The sequence below is a fragment of the Cryphonectria parasitica genome, assembly GCF_011745365.1.
Source record: "Cryphonectria parasitica EP155 unplaced genomic scaffold M406scaffold_6, whole genome shotgun sequence".
Lineage (NCBI taxonomy): Eukaryota > Fungi > Ascomycota > Sordariomycetes > Diaporthales > Cryphonectriaceae > Cryphonectria > Cryphonectria parasitica.
The window spans coordinates 344,459-364,733 of NW_024468914.1; the positions used below are offsets into that span (position 1 = coordinate 344,459).

The window sequence follows — 20,275 nt, forward strand, 5'->3', positions numbered from 1 at the left end:
ACTGAAGGTCCAAGCCCTTAAGCCTAGAATGGCAGGGGTGACAAGGGTTGTTGGTAACCCTGCATGGGCCTTCCGCGTCAGGTCCCTCTAGCGGGCCTGCATTGATTGGTGCCAGACCCCTGGTCATTGTATTCACTGGCGGTAGTACTGGGGTTCACTGCCCACTTACAAGGTCGTCTTCGCGCGCGTCTGCCCATGGATGACTTAGTAACCTCGCGATATCAACCTCCACGTCGACCTTCGTGGGGAGGGCCGCGGCAAACATCCTCGTCCCGTCCCCCTTGCTCTCTGCGCTGGTCGGCGCTTAGCTAGATGGTGGGCTTCATTTCTCTCCCCTTCCTGCGATGCTGCTTGGTCCAACCTCACTCCCCACCCATCCCAAAAACCACCCCATGCGCCCATGCCATTCATGTCTCTTCGGGTGTCCCACCTGGAAAGACACCTCAACGGTGATGCCCACCCTGAGGTTGCTATATCTGGCTCGAGAGCAGGGCATTGGACCTCGACGCTGCCGCGGAGGGGTGGTCTGTCTCTGTGGCCTCATTTTCCTATCCTCCTGGTGCTGCAGTTCGTTCATTCGATGATGGACTTCATGCTCCAGTGGTCTAGAACCGGGGCTGCGTTCCGGGGAGGGCTGGGCCGGAAACATCGTGGCCCTACCTTAATTCGCCTCGTATCGAGATCTTGTTTGCATACTCTCAAGGTTCGTACAAAAGACATGCAGATCTTCCGCCAAGTCGAGTTGATCTTCTTGCGTCTAGACCACATCATAATTTTTTAACCCGCTTGCCTTCTCATATTTGTCTTCATTCTCTTTCTCTCACTCTTCAGTAACACAACACATCGTTTGTCTAACTTTCTTTCGTTTTCTTCTGCCAAGTCGTGGCGCTTGCGTACAGACACTCAGCATTCGCTTTACATCTCTTGCTACTCGAGGGATTCGCCTTCACCTTCTCTTCCAATATAGAGAGTCTGGGAACCCTCATTACTGTTTACGCTTTGAGCATCATTAACTCATTGAGCTCACTTGTCACCCATTCATTTACTTTTTCTCCCTCTTTTTCCTTTCCTTTCGTCTTCACACTCCATTCGTTGAGAGATTTCAAAAGAATAAAAGCATTCAAAATCACAAACATGCAACTCCAATACTTCTTGTTTCAGTTTCTTCTGTTTTCTGCAGTCGAGGCCGGTCCTCTGAAGAAGGGCTCTCAATTCCACCCTGGAGGCATACGCGGTCGACAGCAAGGCGTACAATACACCAACACCACCACCTCAGTCTCCTCGACATCCTCCTCCTCCTCTGTCCAGGGTGCCAGCCTGTTCGCTGCGAGCCAGACGTCCGACTCACAACAAGCATCAACCTCCTCAGGGACATTGGAAGTTGTCCCCGTGGGGCAGTCGTCAGCAGCATCAGCCGCAGCAACACACCATGCCTCCACCACCGCACCGGCGATAGCATCCCACAACAATGCCCTCCAGACACCAGGCACCAGTAGTACTGTGCTGTCTTCTGGTACTCAGGCCGAGACAGCAACCGGGACAGCCAGTTCAGAGACTACAGTGATCACCGTCACACCACCAGTCTCGACGCGAAAGTCCTCTCTTCTGTCGTCGACAAGTTCCCAGGCTGTCTCAGGGAAGGCCTCCCAGGTCTCCTCATCCTCCTCCTCGGCCTTGCTCAGTGCCAGCGGGCTGCAGTTGACTTCCACGCTGTCACAGGCCACCCCAAGTACCACCGCCCTCATCTCATCTGAGCCAGCGTCACCCGAGATCTCTTCTTCATCCCCACCATCATCTTCATCATCATCAGAGATTTCAGCCTCCTCATCGGTCAGTGCTCAGGCCCTCACTAGAAAACCAGCACAAAGCACGCTAGGTCCTTCGGGTGCCTCTTCCACCTCCCAGACTGCACAGGATAGCATCTCCTCGTCTTCAAGCCCATCCGAGACGATCCAGTCCAGCGAGCAGACGGTCAAGGCATCCTCTACTTCAGAGGTCAACGAGGGCAAAGGCGTCGTGACGGCCACTGTCCCGTCGTCGACAGCAGTTGTCACAGTGCAGCCGATCTCGAGCGACAGCACTGTGTCTTCCTCTTCGACGGATTCTGCCACCACCATCACCAGTAGCAGCTCGAGCCAAGATACAGAAACATCGACGGCAACCGACAAGGCTATTGTTACTGGCGGCTCCTCGACAGGCTCAGCAGAGACCGTTCAGTCTAGTGAGACCGCTTCAAAGTCGTCGGACTCGAAAGCAACAGGTGGCGCAGGCGCTGTGACGGTCACTGTACCATCTTCCACAGCAGTCGTCACAGTCCAACCGAGCAAGGCCAGCAGCGAGCCCTCTTCCTCCGAGGAGGACAGGACGTCGTCCTCGTCATCGCCCTCATCCTCTGAGGAGGCCCACTTGCACAACACCGGCGTCACGACCATCACCGTCCCCTCGTCCACAGCCTACGCTACTGTGACGCCCTCCTCCTCCTCCTCCTCCTCCTCCTCCTCCCCCCCGACCACAAGCTCCTCCTCAACCATCCGCGTCGCAGAGAGCACCTCAACATCTTCCACCCCCGAGGCGACACCAACAACATCCTCCTCCTCCACCATCACCACCCAGAGTCGACATGAGGCCCACCACCACACAGACGAACCCACAACAGTCTCCACAACCGAGACCCCCGTCGAGCCCACATCAACAAGCACCGCCATCACCACCACCCAACAGCAGCCAAACGAGAACCTCCCAACTACCACCTCCGCCGGCCCCTCCGAATCAGCCGACGTCTCCTCAGCCGCAGCCCCCTTCGCCGTAGTGCCCATAACCCAAGACCACAACAACCACAACGGCGCGTCTCCAACCACCACCATCACCACGCCGGCACCCTCCGCCGAGAACACCAGCACCGCTGCGGAATCTCCTGCTGCCGCCACCACCACCATCGGCAACGGCAACGCGGTCGCCCCGCAGGCCGCCGGCACCTCGACCAGCACCACCGTGGACGGGATCACGACGAGCATCTTCGTGACGGTGACGGCGGTGTCGACGCTGATTGAGAGGGAGACGGTGACGGTGGGGCTGGCCACGACTACCCTGTTGGTTGCGACGGGCGGGATCTTCTAAAGAAGGGTGGGTGCGTTGGTTAGTTGGGTTTTTTGGGAAGGGTTTTTTTTTTTTGGCTTGGGTTCGTCAAAAGGCAGAAAGCTGGATGGGAAGGGGAAATGGGTTGTTGATTGGCGCATATAGATTGATTCATGCAAAGGATATTCTCGCGGGATCTGGATACTTTTAGCACGCACATAAACACACACAAACACAAAAAACACATACCTAGATAATCTTGGATAGTACAGAAAGAAAACCACCCAATACATTAATCGTAATACAATTTTTGCGGCCACACCCGACGATGCCAATGACATGCATGGTGCGTCAGAATGACCAACTCTATACGTTCAATTAGAAATTAAAGAATCCATTACCCAATTGCTCCACGCAATGCAGCATAAGCTAATCAGCCATCGAAGTTCGCTACAGCCATAAGAAGGATATCAAAGTAAGCAAAACCCCCAGTCGGGAAAATGGGTTTCATGGTCCCCCTCCATTGGCCGTGTCTCGCCTGCGCTCTCTGTCCGAATAGACCCAGCCGCCTGCTCTATCACCGTGAATCCATGCAGTTCCATCTCCTGCTCCTCCCTCACCTCGTGGGACTGAGGCCCGTCGAGGCGGAGTTTCTTGGACGGCGGTTGCTGCTGTTCGTCGTCATCGTCATCGGTGACCATCCTCGAAAGCGGGTGCTTGCCGTTCAGAATCACCACCACGTCATCAGCCATACTATCAAGGCTTGCCGTAGGTGTCAAGGCCGGGCGGCTGGTGACCGGTGTCGATGCCGTGTCCAGGCCAGGAGTGTGAGAGCTGCTCCGAGAGGTTCCGGCGTGACCACCATCCAGCTCAGGAGCCGCAGACGGTACCAGAAGCAATCGGGTATCTTCTGGGCGGGCCTCCAACGATGGTACATCACCGCGGTCCTTTATCCAAAAAGAGGAGGGAACGGGCACATGCGCATCTTCATACAGCGTGCCCATAGCCGCCTCCCGCAGCGCCAGCCCGAGCGCCATACTGATGCCCCTCGCAACGGCGTTGCCAAGCATCTTCCACTGGTCCGCCGGAGCGCCCAGCACGACCTCGTCGTCCGGCACGCCTTGCGCCCTCCGGATCTCCATGATCGATAGCGGCCGCGGCTGGTCCCAGTGCATGAGATTGCCCCCGATACGGGCATCCGTCATGTGGCAGCCCGTCGTGACCGTGCCAAACAGTCTATGGGGGTGGGCGCGGCCCCAGCCCTTGGAATCCTTCTTGGTCCGGTGAAAATGTGCCGGCGGGAACGCGTCACGCTCGTGCTCAAACATATCCGCCTCGCCCTCGGGAGTCTTCGTGGTGTAGTACGCCTTGGAAAAGTTCACCCCATAGGGTCTGATAGGGATATTAAAGACTTGCGTGCGCCTGTTTTTACCCTCGCCCAGCCGACGCCGGTTACGCTGGTCGCCGGACGATATCGAAATCGACAGCCTGTGGTCTGGGAAGGGTATACAAGTGTCTGGTTTCGCATCGAGAATATCCGGCAGGTCCGCCGTGGCTTTACTGGCCGTCACGTACTCAAAGGCGGTAGGTCTATCAATGCGCTCGACATACGGTTCGCCGTTCGTCATCTGGCCCAGGCGGCTGCCAAGTCGGTATTCGAACGCTGGGGTCGAGTGCGATGGGTAAGGCGGCTTTGGAAGGCTCACACCAGGAGCCGCGAAGTAGAGGAACGCGCGGACTCGTCTCTGGGGACAGCCATACGACCAGGCCTCGCCGAGGATGATCTGACACTGATAGCCCATGCCTACCAGCGCACAGATGAGCTGGGAGAAGAAGTCTTCTGTGCGATTCCTCATGCTCTGGACAATCGTCCTGACGTTCTCGAGGATTCCCCACCGCGGACGCCAGAAGTCGACGCAAGAAGCGAAAGAAGCCACCAGAGAGCGATTCTTGGTTTGATGCAGTGTCGTCTTGTCGGACGTTATGAGCGAAAACCCCGGGCAAGGGCTCCCACCTGAGATCACGTCTACCTCTCCTGGTCGTGGGACCGCAGCGCTAAACTTACCTTCTATCCCACTGAGAAGTAAATCGTCTATGGATCCCAGAAACGGCTGAACAGAATCGGGTTCCTTGGTATTGGCCATATAGGTGTGAATAGCCTCCTTGGAGATATCGTTGGCCCAATTCGCCTCCACAGCACCACCGTCCTCAAGACCACGGCCAAAATTGCCACCTCCACAGAAGAGATCCATGCCTCGGAGCCTCTTTTGCGCCTGGTTCGGGTCAAAGCCTTGGCGGAAGTGTGGCTGGTTGTTCTGCCCCAGTGGTTGAAGGGAACCGTCCTGAAGCAGGCAGTGGGACACAAAGAAGGCATTGCCGGTTCCATTTCGATTGTATGGCGCAGGAAGCGGCTCCCCAGGAGGGTAGCATCGCACGATACATCTTGTAGCCAGAGCATTAACCGACAAGTGCAATTCGTCCTCTGCGTTCGCTGTATAGACCAGTTCGTTGGGAGCACAGACAACATCGAACTCCCTCCGTCTCCTGAACCTTCGCAGCAGGACGCTTCGGTTTCGGTCCAAATAGCCCAGCAGCTCGCATGGCTCGAGAAAGCGACTGTTAGGAGTCGAGGCGAGCACTGTATCCCCAATGGTATATTCTGTCGCGGGCTCATTGTCGTGGTTGCACTGCAGATGAGCCTCCTCGAGAGTAACAAATCTTCGCTCAGCGGTGTGGTAGGTCTGTCTGACGAAGAATTCAGCTTCTGTGTCTGGACTTCCAAACCACTCCACAGAATGGACGTCGAGGACTTGACCCTCTCCGATCTTGGACGTCACGCTTTGGTCGCACGTGCAGTGCTCGCTTAAGAACAGCTCGTTGGGCCACGGATACTTCATCGAGCAGCAAGGCGTATCCTCGGGCTGGTAGAGCCAAATGACATCGTATCGCCGCCCGCCCTTTTTCGTAGTGTGCACCTTCTGCACAAGACCGTACCACTTCTTGTCTGGACGGTCTGTCATCCACTTTGTGCCAGACTCCTCGGCATCCGGCGGCGTGGAAATAAGATCCCCCGGGCAGATGCCGCTGACCAAGGAATTGCGATTGGTTGAAGCAGGTGCGGTCCGAGTGAAAGCGAGGCGCCTCGTCCGGTCGTTGCCCCAAGACAGCCTGGTGGCTTCCTCGGCACTGATGCAAGGCTTCACCGGCTTCAGGAGTCCTGCTAACCGCAGGCGCGAAAAGCATTCGTATATGTAGGGCGTGACAATGGTGTGTGGTATGATGTTGGTCTTTCGCATGGTCCCTACACCTTTGTAAAAGTCAAAGGGCTCTGCGATCTCTCGGAAGATGTGTAGGCGCTCCAATTGGTATCGATCGAAAGTACCATGCATCTCCTTGCGAAGGAACGGCTTGTTCGCGATGATACTCTGGCGGAAGTCGTCACTCTTGCGCTGGCTGTACCACTTGAGGAAGGAACGGCTGCCCTGGTGAACCTGTCGCAGCCACTTGCCAAAGTCTTCCTTGAAGTTGCGAAGGCAGACATCGCGGCCGTCTTCCAAAAGATGTTCACAGAAGTCAAACATGTGCTTCGCAAGGTCAGCAACCCACAAGAAAGCCTCGTGAAATCTGGCATATTCAGGGGCGGGGCGCTTGAGCTGATAGTAAATCTCCCTCCTCGCGTTGAGTTGGGAGCGTATCCACATCTGGTCGCCCACGGCAGGCTCGTAACATCCTGTATCGGGGTCCTTGCCGTAGTTGCCCAAAGGAATTTGGTCGAACTCGACTCCCTGAACCAAATAAGCGGCGTCACCGATGCGCAAGGTGCCATCGAAATAGAAAGCCTGTTTGCCAGTACGAGTAGCGTGATCGTGGAGACCGCGCATTTCACATGGGGATTGGTCGCTGTTCATGTAGCAGGCGAAGTCGTCGAGCTCGAATTGGATAAAGTCCTCGTTCCTCTGGGAAGGGTCGGCCCTCAGCAGGGCCTGCAAAGCCTCTCTCTCTGTTTTGCGTGATGCTGGAGGATCGAAGGGTTCGTAGGCCGACCGCGGGCTCACGAGGGTCGACCTCGGCAGGTCCACGACGATACGCCGCAGCTTCGGCTCCTTTGGCAGGGTTTCTGAGGCGGCCTTATCGACGTCATCATCCTCTGCAACTACTTCGTCGATGGCAGCAACAACATCTTCGGCATTTTCGTCGAACCGGGAAGCCACCCACGCCTCCGTCGGATCGTCATCTTCCAGGGCACAGAGGAGGTCGCTCTGAACTAATGGCTCCATAATAGCGCAAAGTCTGAGAGAAGGTCGGCATGAAACGCTGCGATGCCAAGGCCTCCGGGTTATTCTTGTACTGCAGGTGCGAAGGGGTCAAGGATGTGCGCCTCCCAAGCGAACAACACGAGGAACGGAAGGACGGATGAAGCAAAATTCCAGCCACACTTCAAGGGTTGAAAAGGCAAAAATTAAAGAGGTATCGTAACAAATAAGTGTGGGCCAAGGTGGGAGGCAAGATAGCCAGCCATCGAACCCCGACACACCTCCCTGGAGAGACAAGGTGAGGTGAGATGTCGCGTCGAAAGGGAGGGGCTCTTCAGACAGGTGAAGATGTCACGACAGAGCAAGTCCAGAGACACAGGAGGAGGGGAGCTCTGAGCTTCAAAGGTTAGCCTCAGTCACCAGGTCCGTGAATGACAAAAGAACAGCCATTCGATGAGTACTTTGTCTTACTCAACAGTTCATGATGGCATGTGACTTACCCAAGCTCAGAGACGGCAGCAAGAGGAGAGTAGATATGTGCCTTCCAAGAAGAAGCCAGGAACCCTTGGGAAAGAAGAAACCCTGATTTAAGACTCAAATAGAATATAAAGACATATACAACCATACAACCAGCAATGCAAGTGCATATAGAGAGAGCGCGCGGTGGGGCTGTTTTATGTGGCATAAGAATGTCGCTGCGTCTAGGAAGTAACTTAGTAAATAGCTAGCTAGGCGTGCTAGGAACGATCGCGTTGCAGGATGCGCAAGGGAACGCGACCGCATGAGCAGCGGTCCCATCCATTGGCCAATGGGGTTTTGCATCCGGGGCCCGCTTTGGCTGACATGGGTCAAGGGCCATTTTCCTTCCCTTTTCCCTACTAGAAACTGAGCCGTCATCCTGGATAAGCAAGCCTGACTGGTCCAGGAGTGAATATGGAGAGAAGCCTTTCTTTCTCTCCAGTAGAGAGAAGCGTTCATCTTCATTGTAAAATGTAGACCTCATAAGGATCGGGTATCTCGTTGTTCTTGTGGCCAATTACACAAGCCGGTGTCCACACCATTTCTCTCTGTCTCTCTAAAGCATCTCATCCTGTACGTTCTTGTAATTTCTATACTGCTCCACGTCCTCCTCGCTGGGCCACGTCCACGTCCCACCCCGCTCCACCAGCTCCTGGAATCGTCTCTCCATCGCCTTGGCCGTCTCTACGTCAAAGGTCTCGTCCGTGAAGGCCCGGAAGCAAGCGAACGCCTGCATGAGCATGCCCCACTGCTTATGGCCCGGATCGCGAGCGTTCTGCAGAACCTCGCCCATTTCCCACGACGAGAGCGCCCATTCGACCACGCGCCTGCCTTCGTCCACGTCGCCAACTCTCATCAGCACCTCCAGGTACATCTGGATGTGCGCGGCACTGAGCTCGTGGTACAGTGTGGGCAGGTCCGAGGTCATCATCTGGGAACCCTCGGGAGCCTGAACACGTGCTATGAGCTCTGCGAAGGTGGATTTGAGCACCCCAAGCGCGCTTTCTATCTCCTCTCTCCCGGGCGCGGTTTTGAGGTCCGTAGTGGGGCCTTTGTGGCGAAGCACTTTGAGGATGCAGCGGGCCAGACAGTTGAAGGGAATGGGGTGAAGGGCCTGGCTCTCCCTGTAGGTCCTGAAAAGCTGCATCATCATTCCCAGAGCCTGGATGTCGTCCTCGACTTGGGTCACATAGGGCCGTAGGACAAGCTTGGTGTTGGCCAGGGTCATCATGACGGTATGCCAAGGAAGTGCGGCACGCTTTCGCCCTGGGCCCATTCGGGCACAAAGAAGCTTGACTGCACGGTTGACACACTCGTGCTTCATGACAACCTCGGGTCGTCGACGATGTTCAGGATCGTCGACCCATCGCCGGCGGGATTGAAGGCGACACAGCAGGCCAAGGTATGCGTCAAAAGCGGCGACGGGGATCCGCTGTAGATTTTCGTGTAGTGGCGTGAGTGCTTTGGTGAGATCCGTCACTGCTTTTCTGTCCAGAGCGGCATCGCTCAAGAACTGAGCCGCTCTCTCCAGCGATGGAGCATTTCGTATCAGCAAGGTGAGGCAGTGGCGGGCTGGTCTGTTGCCGTCTCGCAACATCTTCTCGTAGAGCTCCTCTGGAGAACACGGTCTCAACCGCTCGCGTTCGAAGTCGGTTAGATTGACCTCACAGGCGGGGTATGTCTCCTTGGCTTCGCCTGGGAGAATGGATGACATGTACTCGATCTCTGCAGAGAAGATCTTCGAGAACATTTCCGCGTAGACCTGGAAATTTGGTTTCATACCATGTTGAGGAGGCTCGTGAAATCTCTGCCATGCTTCGTGTGCATTCCGAGTAGCCTTGACCGCCGCAGCCCACTCTGTGAAAACATTAAGAGAACTCAAGTCGGAGGGCCAGAGCCGCGGAGACCCCGAGCGCTGCTGAATTGACACCGATTGTCCAGGCGCGGCACCGCCAAGGGTATCAAGAGCCTTGTCCACGAGGTCGTCGGGGTACCCCTCTGAGCGCTTGAGTATGCCGGCCTTGACGCTCCTGCCGAGGTACTCCTCTTCGCTCCTCGCCTCATCAAGTCCGTCAAGGTGCCTCACATAGGGCGGCCAGGTCTTTACATGCCGGGCCGCCGTCATCTTTTCGGCTTGCGTCTTCTTGAGTCCCAAGAGCACTATCCGGATCGCCCTGTAGCTCCCTCTGTCGATGATGAGCGGGCGTTTGAGTTCTGCTGAAAAGCCAAGCAAGATTCTCTGGGCTTCCCAGCTGTGAAGCGAATGGGCCACAGGCGATGACGCTGGCGTCCGGCGGAATGTCTGCAGCGCGAAGTTGAAGACCATGCAGCGATCCCCATAGGCAGTACGCCGGGTGGCCTTCTTGGGCACGGTGTCGTCCAGCAATGTTTGTATGTAACCAACCACAAGCCGAGAGATCATGACTATGGAGGAGGGGAATGTATCCAGGCAGTGTCCCACTAGACGCTCTATCAGGAGCATGAAATGAGTGGGTGTCATGTTGAACGGATCGTCCAATGTACGGCTGAGTGCGCCTTGAAATATCCGGGTCTGGAATTTCACGTCCGGCCTAAAGTAGGTTCTAGCGATGTAGTCGTACAACTTGACCAATGAAGAGCCTTTGAGGAAATGCTCGTCGGAGCGAAGTATCGCCATGAGGACAAAGATTGGCTTGAACCGGTCATTTCCGACAAACCTGTCAATCTTGGTGTCCGAGTCCTCGGCGTCTAGGATCCAGACCCAGTGCGCCAGGTCACTCTCATCAAGTCCTTTGTGTGCCAGCCTCCTGAGCCGAGCCCTCAAATTGTCCGGATCGTCCAGCAGTTCCGATATACTCGTTTTCAGCCTGGCCTCGTCCTCCTTCAGGACATATTGGTGGGTGAGGACGGGGAGTCGTGGATTCTGCGAGCGGGCCACCGCTTGCGACTTCCCCCAATTCTCCCATGTCAGATCATCGCCCCGGATTTGGAGTCGCTGTTTGAGAGAATCGGTCGGAGGACGGCTCAAGTAGTGTCGTTTTGCCCTGGGCCGTGGCCGTTTAGATTGGGTCGGTTGTGTCGCATCCTGTTGAGCCTGGTAGTCTTCGGGCTCTAGCTGTACAGCTATGCCATGAAAAGACCGCGTCACAGGTAAATGTCTCGCTGGGACCTAAACGACAGAGGCAGGTTAATTTCACGATTGCCTGCGGCCAAGAACAACAACGACAATGCGGTCAAAAAGGCTCGCTCACATGCAGACGAGGGGCTTTTACTATGGCGATGAGGGACCGGTTCACCGAGGAAAGTGAGAGCAGATGCATGGAGGGAGACATGCACTCATTTTGAGGGCCTCGAGACTGTTCACTGCCTTCAATGGCAAAAAAATGTCAAGAAGGGCTGCCGTGGATCGATGTTGCAAAGTACTTATTATAGTACAGATTCAGGTGCCGGCGCAAATCTGGAGCTCTTAAAAAAGAGCGGACCTATCATCGTAGCGGGGGCAATGCAACAAGCGGGGCTGATGTAATGCCGCTTCGGCTCCGGAGACCCGTGTGAGGCAGCAAGCGACAGCCGTGGGCGTTGGAACTTGACGAGAGACATTGCAGGAGCTATCTCTGGATCCCAGTTCTGTCAACAGTCCTATACCAAGATGAACTGCCTGTATGACGACCATCGCTTTTAGAAGCTGAGTGTCTGCCGCTGCAATCCCCCCTCTTCCACTCGATCCCAAAGCATGGCCCCGACCAAGCGCAAACGATCACACGACGCAGCACCAAAACCAGGCCCACGCCCCATCCCTACGGATGCATCTCCAGTTACGCGTCGTGCGACACGCCGGTCTTTGGTGGCCCCGCTCGAGCTTCCTTGGCAGGCCGACCCAGAGCCTCGCAGGCGCCGCAAATCACGCGCTGCCGAAGACGGGCGGCCCGACAGGAAGTCGATCCACCAAGAAGACGACGAAGAGGGAGCAGTAAATGACGACGAGAAATCCCACGTACTGCTGCTCCAAGAGAATAAAAACAAGCACAACGCCAGTGTGCGCAGCTTACGCAATGCAAAGGAGGTTGTCTTGACGCCTGCGCCTGCTGCTCCTGTGTTAGTTGCGGCGCCGGGACGCGCCCGCGCCGGTCAGGGAGGCCGAGGCTCAGCCCAGCAGCGCCGCCGGTCCGTGCTGAAGTCAACGAATCAGTCCGACCCCGACATGGTGCCCAAACCTGTCATTGGAAACAGGTTTCTCCGCCATCAACGACAATACAGCAGCGACGACGACGACGACCACGTCGACCACGTCGACCACGATCACCATCATCATGAGCCGGACGAGCTGATCAGAGGAGACACAGACGATCTTGTCGCACCCATGCATGCCCCAGTAGAAGTCCCTACGAGATCAAGACGCCGTGGTTCAGCCGTGGATCCACTAGAATTGCAGCCACCGATGAAGACGAACCAAAAACGCCATCCGCCCCTTTCTACCACAGCGACTGTTCCTATAATGACCAGCGCGCCGTCGCGGTCGGTCAGGATCTCAGATCACGTTTCCGTTGCTGCCAACACCAGCAAACCCTTTGTGCCAACCGCAACCGCACCCGCCGTCCCGACGTCGCAGCCCTCCCCACGATCTGCGAAGAAACGAGTTCCTACTAAACACCCCGAGCAAAGAAGATCGAGCGTCATCGAGCGAAACATTGACAAGGTTGTCTTTGGTAATGTGTGCTTTTCGACCTGGTATCACTCACCGTACGGCACGGAGGCCTTAGGGGAAATCTCAGGGAACAGTGTCAAGACGAGCAATGTGGTCAACGGCCTGCACGATGGCTCCTCCAGCAAAGACGACGCCTTGTCGAACCCCTCGTCACGAAAGACCAAGGACGATAAGCTAGACAGGTTGTACGTGTGTCCATGCTGTTTCAAATATTCAAAGGAGCTCGTACCATGGTGGCAGCACGTACACCTGTGCGAGAGGCGAGGCCACGTCCCGGGCAAGCAGATCTACACACATCCAAAAGGTGGAAGGACTCGAGAGGGCGCGGCAGATTCTACAACATCAAAAGCACCCGCACGGAGGAAGAGAAATTCCGATACAACACAGCAGGCCGACGAGGCCGAGGTCGACGACCAAGGCGAGTGGTCCATCTGGGAAGTTGACGGCGAAGACGAGCCCCTCTTCTGCCAGAACCTGTCCCTGTTTGCTAAGCTCTTCCTCGACAATAAGTCTGTGTTCTTCGACGTCGGCGGCTTCAACTACTTCCTGCTTGTCCACACCTCCGCGCGTCCACCCTCCTCTGGTGACACCTTGGAACCTTTGCCGCCTAAACAGCAGGTTGTCGGCTTTTTCTCCAAAGAGAAGCTCTCCTGGGACAATAACAACCTGGCCTGCATCCTGGTTTTCCCGCCCTGGCAGCGCAAGGGGCTAGGAGCCCTTCTCATGGGCGTCAGCTATGAGATCTCGCGGCGTGAGGGCCTCCTCGGCGGGCCGGAGAAGCCCATCTCCGATCTGGGAAAGAAGGGCTACAAGCGCTTCTGGGCGGGCGAGATCGCTGGCTGGCTGCTGAGTCTCGACACCAGCGGAGAGGATGAGGTGGTCGTCGACGTCGATGAGTGTAGCCAAGCGACGTGGATCGTGCCGGAGGACTGTCTGATGATGCTCCGGGAGATGGATGTCATAGGGGAGGCGGAGGCTGGTCCGCCTAAGAAGAAGAAGAAAAGCAAGCGGGTGACTGCATCTTCTTCTGAGGAGGCCAAGGGAGGAGAGGAGAACAGGGAGGAGGACGTTATCAGTGACGCAGATGACGAGGAGGTGAAGAATGTGCCGCGTGTACAGGTCAGCAAGGAGGCCGTGTGGGCATGGGTCCATGCCAATAAGGTCAGCCTCGAGAAGGCGTGTGATCCAGATGGTTTTGTGGAGGGATATGCTGTCAAGCAGATCGCGAGCCAAGACGAAGAACTGTAGAGATGAGTTATGAAGCTGATGACTCTCACGAGATGCTACAGTATTAACTAACACTTTAGTAAGATGTGTAATTTTTGGAACAATTCGTTTTTGTAACTCGAGGTTCTTCCAATGCAGTGACAAACCCGGTCAAGTACCTAGATAAGTCTGCATACACTTCTGGGACTGGGGCAGGTCACCAGGGCCCCCCCCCCGGGGGGGGGGGGGGGGGTTAGCATAAATTTTTGCAGGTGGTGCCCTCACAACGCGATATCGAGGACGAAGATGCCTTTTCACAATGGATAAGACTAAATAGAAGAGATCATTGCCTTTTCTCTGTTTGGTTTCCATTTCTGATCTTATCTGGCTGTTGCGTGAAGGTATGAGCCGGGGAACAAAAAGGGAAAAAATAACGTCGTGTTCTCTCGCAGACCATATACATGAACAAAAGCACCAACGCTATCTTTAGTTGCAAAAATAAACCAAATATAACATATAAAAGGTAAATCAGACCATTTCCTATCATTCTTTGGCTATTTAGTCCTCACATTAGAGAGGAAAGAAAAGGCAAAAAACTCCCCCGCGTGGGCTCGAACCACGAACCTCCTGATGTACTTATAATAGTAACAGTCAGACGCGCTGGCCAATTGCGCCACGGAGGATTGTACTCATTGTATCATGTGATTGACTTGTCATGACAGAATTATAAGTGCAAGGCCACATATGACGGGATCAAACCGGTTTTCTCGCAGGTTGGTCGAAGAACGGGAAATAAATGGCTTTTGATTGATTTCCTTGTTTTTCCTCCGTCCCCCCCCCCCCACCTCTAGGAGGATATCCAACATTTTTGCATAGTGATATTTGCATCGTAACAAGGCTCCAATTACTGGGTCGCAAGACTCTTGGCTCGGCCTTGGGAACAGCATGCTTCTTATATTCGCAATTCACAGTAACTCTCAAATGTATCAAAAGGGATTAGACATCTTAAGCCAGTATCACCCAAAATGGCTGGTTCGAGTGTCATATATGACTCTGCAGAGCAGCTTCTTCCTCCTTTCCACCCTTCTCCCTCTGCAGTTCCTCCCTGGCCTTCTGGTTCTCCCTCCGCCACATCTCAATCCTCCGATCATGCCCCTCCATAAAAGAGCGAAACCACGCCTCCTCAAACTTAGGCAGCGTCCTCCCCTCTCCTGAGGCAGTAGGCTCGCCCGCCAGCCTCCGCACGTCCTCAAAGTACTCCTCAAACTCCGGGAAGATCATCTGGAACTTGGGCCCGTCCCCCTTCCGCGCGATCCTCTCCTCCTCCCAGACCCTCATCTCCTCTTTGCTAGGGAGTTGGCCTCGGCCGGCCAGGAGCCGCGCGGCGTAGACGGCTTGCCACTCGAAGATCTTGAAAGTGAGCCCGGCGCCCACAGCGCCGACGAACAGCAGGGTAGGGTCTTCGCGCCAGACGACGTGCTGGTAGAGGTCTGCCACGCGATTGTTCCGCACGCACACCTCCTGCGGAAGAAAGGGCAGCGACCAGCTGTAACCTGTGCCAAAGATGATATGGTCCACCCCTTCGATGCTCGTACCGTCGATGAGGTGCACGGTGCGGGTGGCAGCATCGACACGGGCGATGGAAGGATGCCGACGGATTAGAGGGTGGTGGAACGCCTCGTCCTTGAAGTAGATGTTGAAGTTGTGCCCGACGACGATAGCGTGGACGATGCCGCCGTCGCGGGTGACGCGGTGAGAGGCGAGGTCATATGCTATGTCGGCGCCGGAGACGGATGCCCCGACCACGACCACTGTCTGTGTTGTAGGAATGTGTCCTCGTCAGCTCTCGTCTCGGCGGAGGAAGAGGACAACCCCATGGTCTTGTTCACAATAGTGTCGAACACAGCAAGGCAGGGCTACTATTACTGACCATTCCCCGAAAGGCATCACGCCCCCTGTACATCTTGCTATGCAAGACACTGCCCGGCCTGTTCCGTTCAAACTCATCCAGTCCTTCCACCGCCGGTATATAGGGGACATTGAAGTGACCACTTGCCACGACAACGGCGTCAAACCTCTCCTGCCACCAGGAGTCAACTCGTCCCCCCGTCTCCGCCTCCTCCTCTCGTCTCCTCAAGGTCAGTATCCACTCCTCCGTTCCAACATCCTTCTCAACCTTCTCCACGCAGGTCCCATACTGCACCCACCCACCATAACCCTCCCTCGCAAATAGTGCCTCCACATACCGCCTCATCACAGTCCAGTGCCTGAATGGCGTGTTCTCGCCGTGCATAGAGATGGACCACGCGGACCGCTCGGCTGGGATGACCTCCACGCCGCCGCCCGTGAAGCACATGGCGGCGTCTTCGACATTGGTCTCGAGGTACGGGTAGATGCTTGATTCGACGAATCTGGGCTGCTCTGATGACGACGAGGATGAGGCCGTCAGTGGTGTTCGTGCCGGGAGGGACGCCGGGATGGGGACAGGCGGGTCTGCAGTGCGGGCTGCGAGGGCGGCGAGGTTGGTAAGAGGGGCCGGTGGCTCCTTGTCGTCCACCCTAAAATGTGTATTGTCAGTATATGAAATCGAGTAATAACCTTCATAATTTCTTCATGATAGAAGGAAACGGCTGTGTGTGTATGTGTGTATATAAGAGAGGTATTTGAGTCTTACCAGCACCCACCAGGCCTATCGCGCCTCTCAAAAACTTTGATCACTTCAAACACATTTTCGCGTGCGAGGGCGTCGACAGTGATGGCGCCTGAGGGACCCGCGCCGATGACAGCTACTCTTTTGGCTGGCTTCATAGTCCAGGAGAACAACAGTATAACAAGATCTTCTCTAGTCAGAGAGAAGGCTGTTTCTAGTGCCGAGGCTATAAAAGTATGTGAGTGAGTCGCAAAAAAAATCAAGAAGGCGATGGGACACTTACACTACGACTGGGACTGCTCTCTCTTCTGACTCAAACACACGAAATGACTGCTACATTTAACACACGAAAAAAGAAAAGAAAAAAATCTAATAAGAATCTCAATCAAGCCATCGTACGAATTATACACCACAGGCATGATCCCACTACTTAAAAGAGAAGAATCGGGTGTCGGCGACCGGCGATGGTGTGATTGCGCGCCGACATTTGCACATCCTCCCCACGCCGGCCGACTTCCATGACTGAAAAGACCCTGTCCCTTTTAGGCGCCTCTTTCCTCTTCCCCTACATGTATACTTTTATGCTTGTGATAAGGTTTTCCTGAGGTGATTTGTCGAGGACTTTCTTCGTGTTTTTCTGTTCGTCCCTGGCGACCGAACTATAATGCATATTCTAGAGTAGGCATGCAACGTAATGGTAGTCGTTGCGTTGCTTATCTTGCCGAGAAACTCAAGTGGTATTTAGCAAGTCTTGTTAGTCTAGCAATGTAGATCTACTAGACGAGACAAGAGTCTTCCTAGAGACACTTCTGCGTACTGTCAAATTGATCGCAAAAGGCAGAGACGATGATGATCTGACGATGCTCAACGCAGGGAGGAGGACAAGCTCATCGTTCCCAGCCGAGAAAAAACACACATGTTGTCATCTGCTAGATCGTCAAAGGGCTCTCTTTAGCTGCCCATTTTTGCCAACCATACCATACTAGAACGCCGGTCTATGCAAACCTCCCAGGTTGGGTCATTGATGAAAGTGGAACAAGAGCCCCAAACGCCACGCCAACACGTACACGACACACAAAGTTCATCCATTCCAGGGAAGCAAGCATCACGGAGCCGTCTCCCCGTTCATCTTGACCATCTCGTACTCCCCCGCGCCGTCTCTGCCCCTCCCTCTTCCCCTTCCCCTCGAGAACCCCTGCTCCTCATCGCCCGGCGGTGCACCCTCTGCAGCTGCACTCGAGCCTTCTCCAGCACTTCCTGCTGGTCCACCCACCACCGTCGCACTCCCATTCATAGTATTACTGGTGCTGCCACCGCCACCGCCGCTCTTCCCGCCGAAGAACACGGGCCTCAACTCGCGGTACTGACATCCCCAGATCCCGACCGCCACGCCCACCGAGCTGGACACGGCCATGGTGAGCCACCAGAAGAAGTGTCGTGGCACCTGACCCGAGTAAAGGGAGACGACGACGAGGTGGAGGAAGTGGGTGGTGAGGGCAAAGTCGAGGACGAGCTTGGAGCGGATGACGATCAGGACCATTGCCACGGACCTAAGAACAATATCCTGGTCAGCCACATGTGCACACACATCTTCCATCACACACAAAACCCGAGCTCCCAGAGAGATGGTTCGTTCCAGACAAAAGGATATACAACATCACTCACATGAACAGTCCCCCGTCCAATATCCACATAAAGGCATTCAGCCAGCCCTGCGTAGTATCCCCCCTGACCGCAGCCCACCCCAGCACCAGCTCCGGCCTGAACCCCCGCCCCGACACCAGCGCGCTGAACAGCATGAGCACCAGCGCCGCCGCGTAGAAGAGCGCCTGCAGCGCCGCGATCTGCGTCAGGATCTTGAGCGGCGGGAGCTCCGTCAGGGCGCCTGGGCGCGGTGGCCTCCTTCGGCGAGGCATTGCGATGTGGTTGTGGGTGTGGCTGTTGTCTTGTGTGTCTTGTCTTTTGGTGATGGCGGAGCGAGCCCGCGTAGGTATGGAAACGAGATTGATTTAGGAGGTAGACCGTGTTGCGTGCGTTTCGTTCGACTGTTTTCTTTGGAGTATTCGCAAGGGAAGGTCAAGTGAGGGAGGAGGACGTGGTGGTCGAGAGCCCTTATTTTCGGATTCAGGGAGTAAGGCTATATGCCCCTGGGCACATCTCGAAGAAACCAGACAAGGTTCAGAGTAGTAGATCTTCGTCTTCTTCACCCTTTAGCCTATCTCAGGCTCTTTCTCTATGTGCTTGAAGAGGTAAAAGAAAAACAACCCTTTGCTTGGGGAGGAGTGTTCTGGGCAACGTGATAGAGGATGGAGAAGAAAGAATGTAGAATGTACAACTGTCGTCGTGTGATGATCACAATTCATGTCCCAGGCCCCCAAGTCACAAAACTTCCCTGTCACGCCTGTATACCTTGATAAGCTAGCTGGCTAGGCTCATTACATTGCATGTGCCAGGCCCTGCAGCAGATGTGGCGGCAGGCATGGAAGCTCTGGAAGCCCACTTACAGCGGTACCCCTTCTTCTTCTTCTTCCAGTGACCGCCTAAGAAATTCTGCCGCCCCTCCTGCAGCAGCGACATCATCATCTAATCCAGCAGCCTCTCTCTCTCCAAAGAAAAATATTCCTGGGATTCCTCTTTGCCGCCTTTTTAATCTATGCCCCAAGCCATAATCAACCTCTGCGAAGCTTCCAAGATGGGCCTTACCTCCTACCTAAACCCCTTCGGCTCCTCCTCCTCCACCGCCGAGACCAAGCGTGCCGAGGAAGTCCGCGCCGGCCTCCGCGCCCCAGACCGCACCGAGCGCAAGCGGTGCTGGGAGTCCAGGGACGCCTATTTCGCCTGTCTCGACCGCAACGGGATCCTCGACGCTCTCAAGGACGAGAAGGACGCTGCTCGATCCTGCGGGACCGAGGCGGTTGGGTTTGAGAGGGATTGTGCGCGGGAGTGGGTGAGTCTCCAGTCTCTCTGTTTCTTTTTTCTTGCTTTCTTCCCTTTCCTTTGTGGCCGAAGTTATAGCCCCCAACCTAGGAATAGAAGGAGAGAGGATAAGAGATGATCTTGGCTGACCCCCGAACGTAATATTCTTTGGCGTGCTACGTAACAGGTCACATACTTTAAGAAGTGGCGCGTCGCAGACCACAACAAGAAGCAGCGGCTCAAACAGCTCGAGGCCCAAGGCGCACAGTCCGTGGAGATAACAGGTGGGCCTGGAGGACCACCGGCAGGACGATAGATATAACCGAAGGGACTTGGTCATGATGACGATTACGACGAGGATAGGGACAGTGAACTTTTTCCCCTCTTGACGGACACACGACAACATATGGACGAGCTGAAGGTTTCCGATTCCTGAATACGGTGATGGTGAAATGCTTCAACCGGGACGAGCCTATGTATCGGGGTGTCCGTTCATATACAAGTGTAAGATGGTATGAAGCGGAACGTTTGGGGAGAGGGGGGAGCCAAGAAAGAAGAAGAAAAAAGGTCCAAGATGGAACGAGGAGCAGAAACAACGCCCAAGGGACAAACTCTCCCCTACTCTTAGTAGCGAACAAGATCATGGGATAATTATATGTACAAAGCTAGAAAGTCCAAACAGCAGTATCATAAAACGCATCTCAACAACTGGCTGATCAGTTCTCGATTCATCCAACGTGCTAGTCTACGAGGTATCATCGAATCTATGTACAACAACCACCCACCTGCCAGTTTCCACCACACTCTCCTGCAACCTTGCATTTCTTCTTCCTTCCCTCTCCCCTTGCCTCCTTTCGTCCCCGGTATATCTGGCTTCCCTTCCTCCCGCCCTCTTTTATTTGCATTATCCAGGAGAGCCCCCTCCCGGCACATCGTGGTTCCATTCCGTTGCCTCACGCGCCCATCTACCCA

At 55.1% G+C, this 20,275-nt stretch overlaps 6 protein-coding genes and 1 non-coding gene across 7 annotated transcripts; 2 read left to right on the forward strand and 5 right to left on the reverse strand.

Moving 5' to 3' along the window:
* Positions 1-4,049: 4,049 nt before the first annotated feature.
* M406DRAFT_235665 (S-adenosyl-L-methionine-dependent methyltransferase) lies at positions 4,050-7,166 on the reverse strand (the record flags this gene model as incomplete). The annotated part of the gene is made up of 1 exon (XM_040916024.1): positions 4,050-7,166. A coding segment is annotated over one exon (3,117 nt), but the record flags the coding sequence as incomplete, so codon positions are not given.
* Positions 7,167-8,291: 1,125 nt separating this feature from the next.
* M406DRAFT_352197 (uncharacterized protein) lies at positions 8,292-11,188 on the reverse strand. The gene is made up of 2 exons (XM_040922671.1): positions 11,078-11,188; positions 8,292-10,911 (listed from the first exon to the last, which is right to left on the reverse strand). Exons 1-2 carry the CDS (start codon positions 11,156-11,158, stop codon positions 8,404-8,406), a joined length of 2,589 nt encoding a protein of 862 aa, XP_040774063.1. The 5' UTR covers positions 11,159-11,188; the 3' UTR covers positions 8,292-8,403.
* A 1,133-nt stretch (positions 11,189-12,321) lies between these two features.
* M406DRAFT_292722 (uncharacterized protein) lies at positions 12,322-13,831 on the forward strand (the record flags this gene model as incomplete). The annotated part of the gene is made up of 2 exons (XM_040919046.1): positions 12,322-12,606; positions 12,706-13,831. The coding sequence occupies 2 exons, from the start codon at positions 12,322-12,324 to the stop codon at positions 13,777-13,779; spliced, it is 1,359 nt and encodes a 452-aa protein (XP_040774064.1). The 3' UTR covers positions 13,780-13,831.
* Positions 13,832-14,333: 502 nt separating this feature from the next.
* Positions 14,334-14,420, reverse strand: M406DRAFT_t98. Its single transcript has one exon. It is a non-coding gene; the product is annotated as a tRNA-Asn (tRNA).
* Positions 14,421-14,673: 253 nt separating this feature from the next.
* Positions 14,674-16,718, reverse strand: M406DRAFT_292725 (FAD/NAD(P)-binding domain-containing protein). The gene is made up of 4 exons (XM_040919047.1): positions 16,671-16,718; positions 16,412-16,613; positions 15,668-16,295; positions 14,674-15,552 (listed from the first exon to the last, which is right to left on the reverse strand). Exons 2-4 carry the CDS (start codon positions 16,543-16,545, stop codon positions 14,779-14,781), a joined length of 1,536 nt encoding a protein of 511 aa, XP_040774065.1. The 5' UTR covers positions 16,546-16,613; positions 16,671-16,718; the 3' UTR covers positions 14,674-14,778.
* A 774-nt stretch (positions 16,719-17,492) lies between these two features.
* Positions 17,493-18,303, reverse strand: M406DRAFT_64271 (uncharacterized protein; the record flags this gene model as incomplete). The annotated part of the gene is made up of 3 exons (XM_040924872.1): positions 17,493-17,609; positions 17,661-17,937; positions 18,053-18,303. The coding sequence occupies 3 exons, from the start codon at positions 18,301-18,303 to the stop codon at positions 17,493-17,495; spliced, it is 645 nt and encodes a 214-aa protein (XP_040774066.1).
* Positions 18,304-19,079: 776 nt separating this feature from the next.
* Positions 19,080-19,954, forward strand: M406DRAFT_340768 (uncharacterized protein; the record flags this gene model as incomplete). Its single annotated transcript, XM_040921586.1, has 3 exons — positions 19,080-19,334; positions 19,491-19,587; positions 19,932-19,954. 3 exons carry the CDS (start codon positions 19,080-19,082, stop codon positions 19,952-19,954), a joined length of 375 nt encoding a protein of 124 aa, XP_040774067.1.
* Between the last annotated feature and the right edge of the window lie 321 nt (positions 19,955-20,275).

Excerpts from the sequence above, each read along its gene's own strand:
- M406DRAFT_352197 (XM_040922671.1), bottom strand. The coding sequence starts at position 11,158 with ATGTCTCCCTCCATGCATCTGCTCTCACTTTCCTCGGTGAACCGGTCC. Across the intron at positions 10,912-11,077 it reads TAAAAGCCCCTCGTCTGCAT|GATGCGACACAACCGACCCA; the intron begins GTGAGCGAGCCT and ends CAGGCTCAACAG.
- M406DRAFT_292725 (XM_040919047.1), bottom strand. The coding sequence starts at position 16,545 with ATGAAGCCAGCCAAAAGAGTAGCTGTCATCGGCGCGGGTCCCTCAGGC. Across the intron at positions 16,296-16,411 it reads GATAGGCCTGGTGGGTGCTG|GGTGGACGACAAGGAGCCAC; the intron begins GTAAGACTCAAA and ends TACACATTTTAG. Across the intron at positions 15,553-15,667 it reads GTGATGCCTTTCGGGGAATG|ACAGTGGTCGTGGTCGGGGC; the intron begins GTCAGTAATAGT and ends CCTACAACACAG.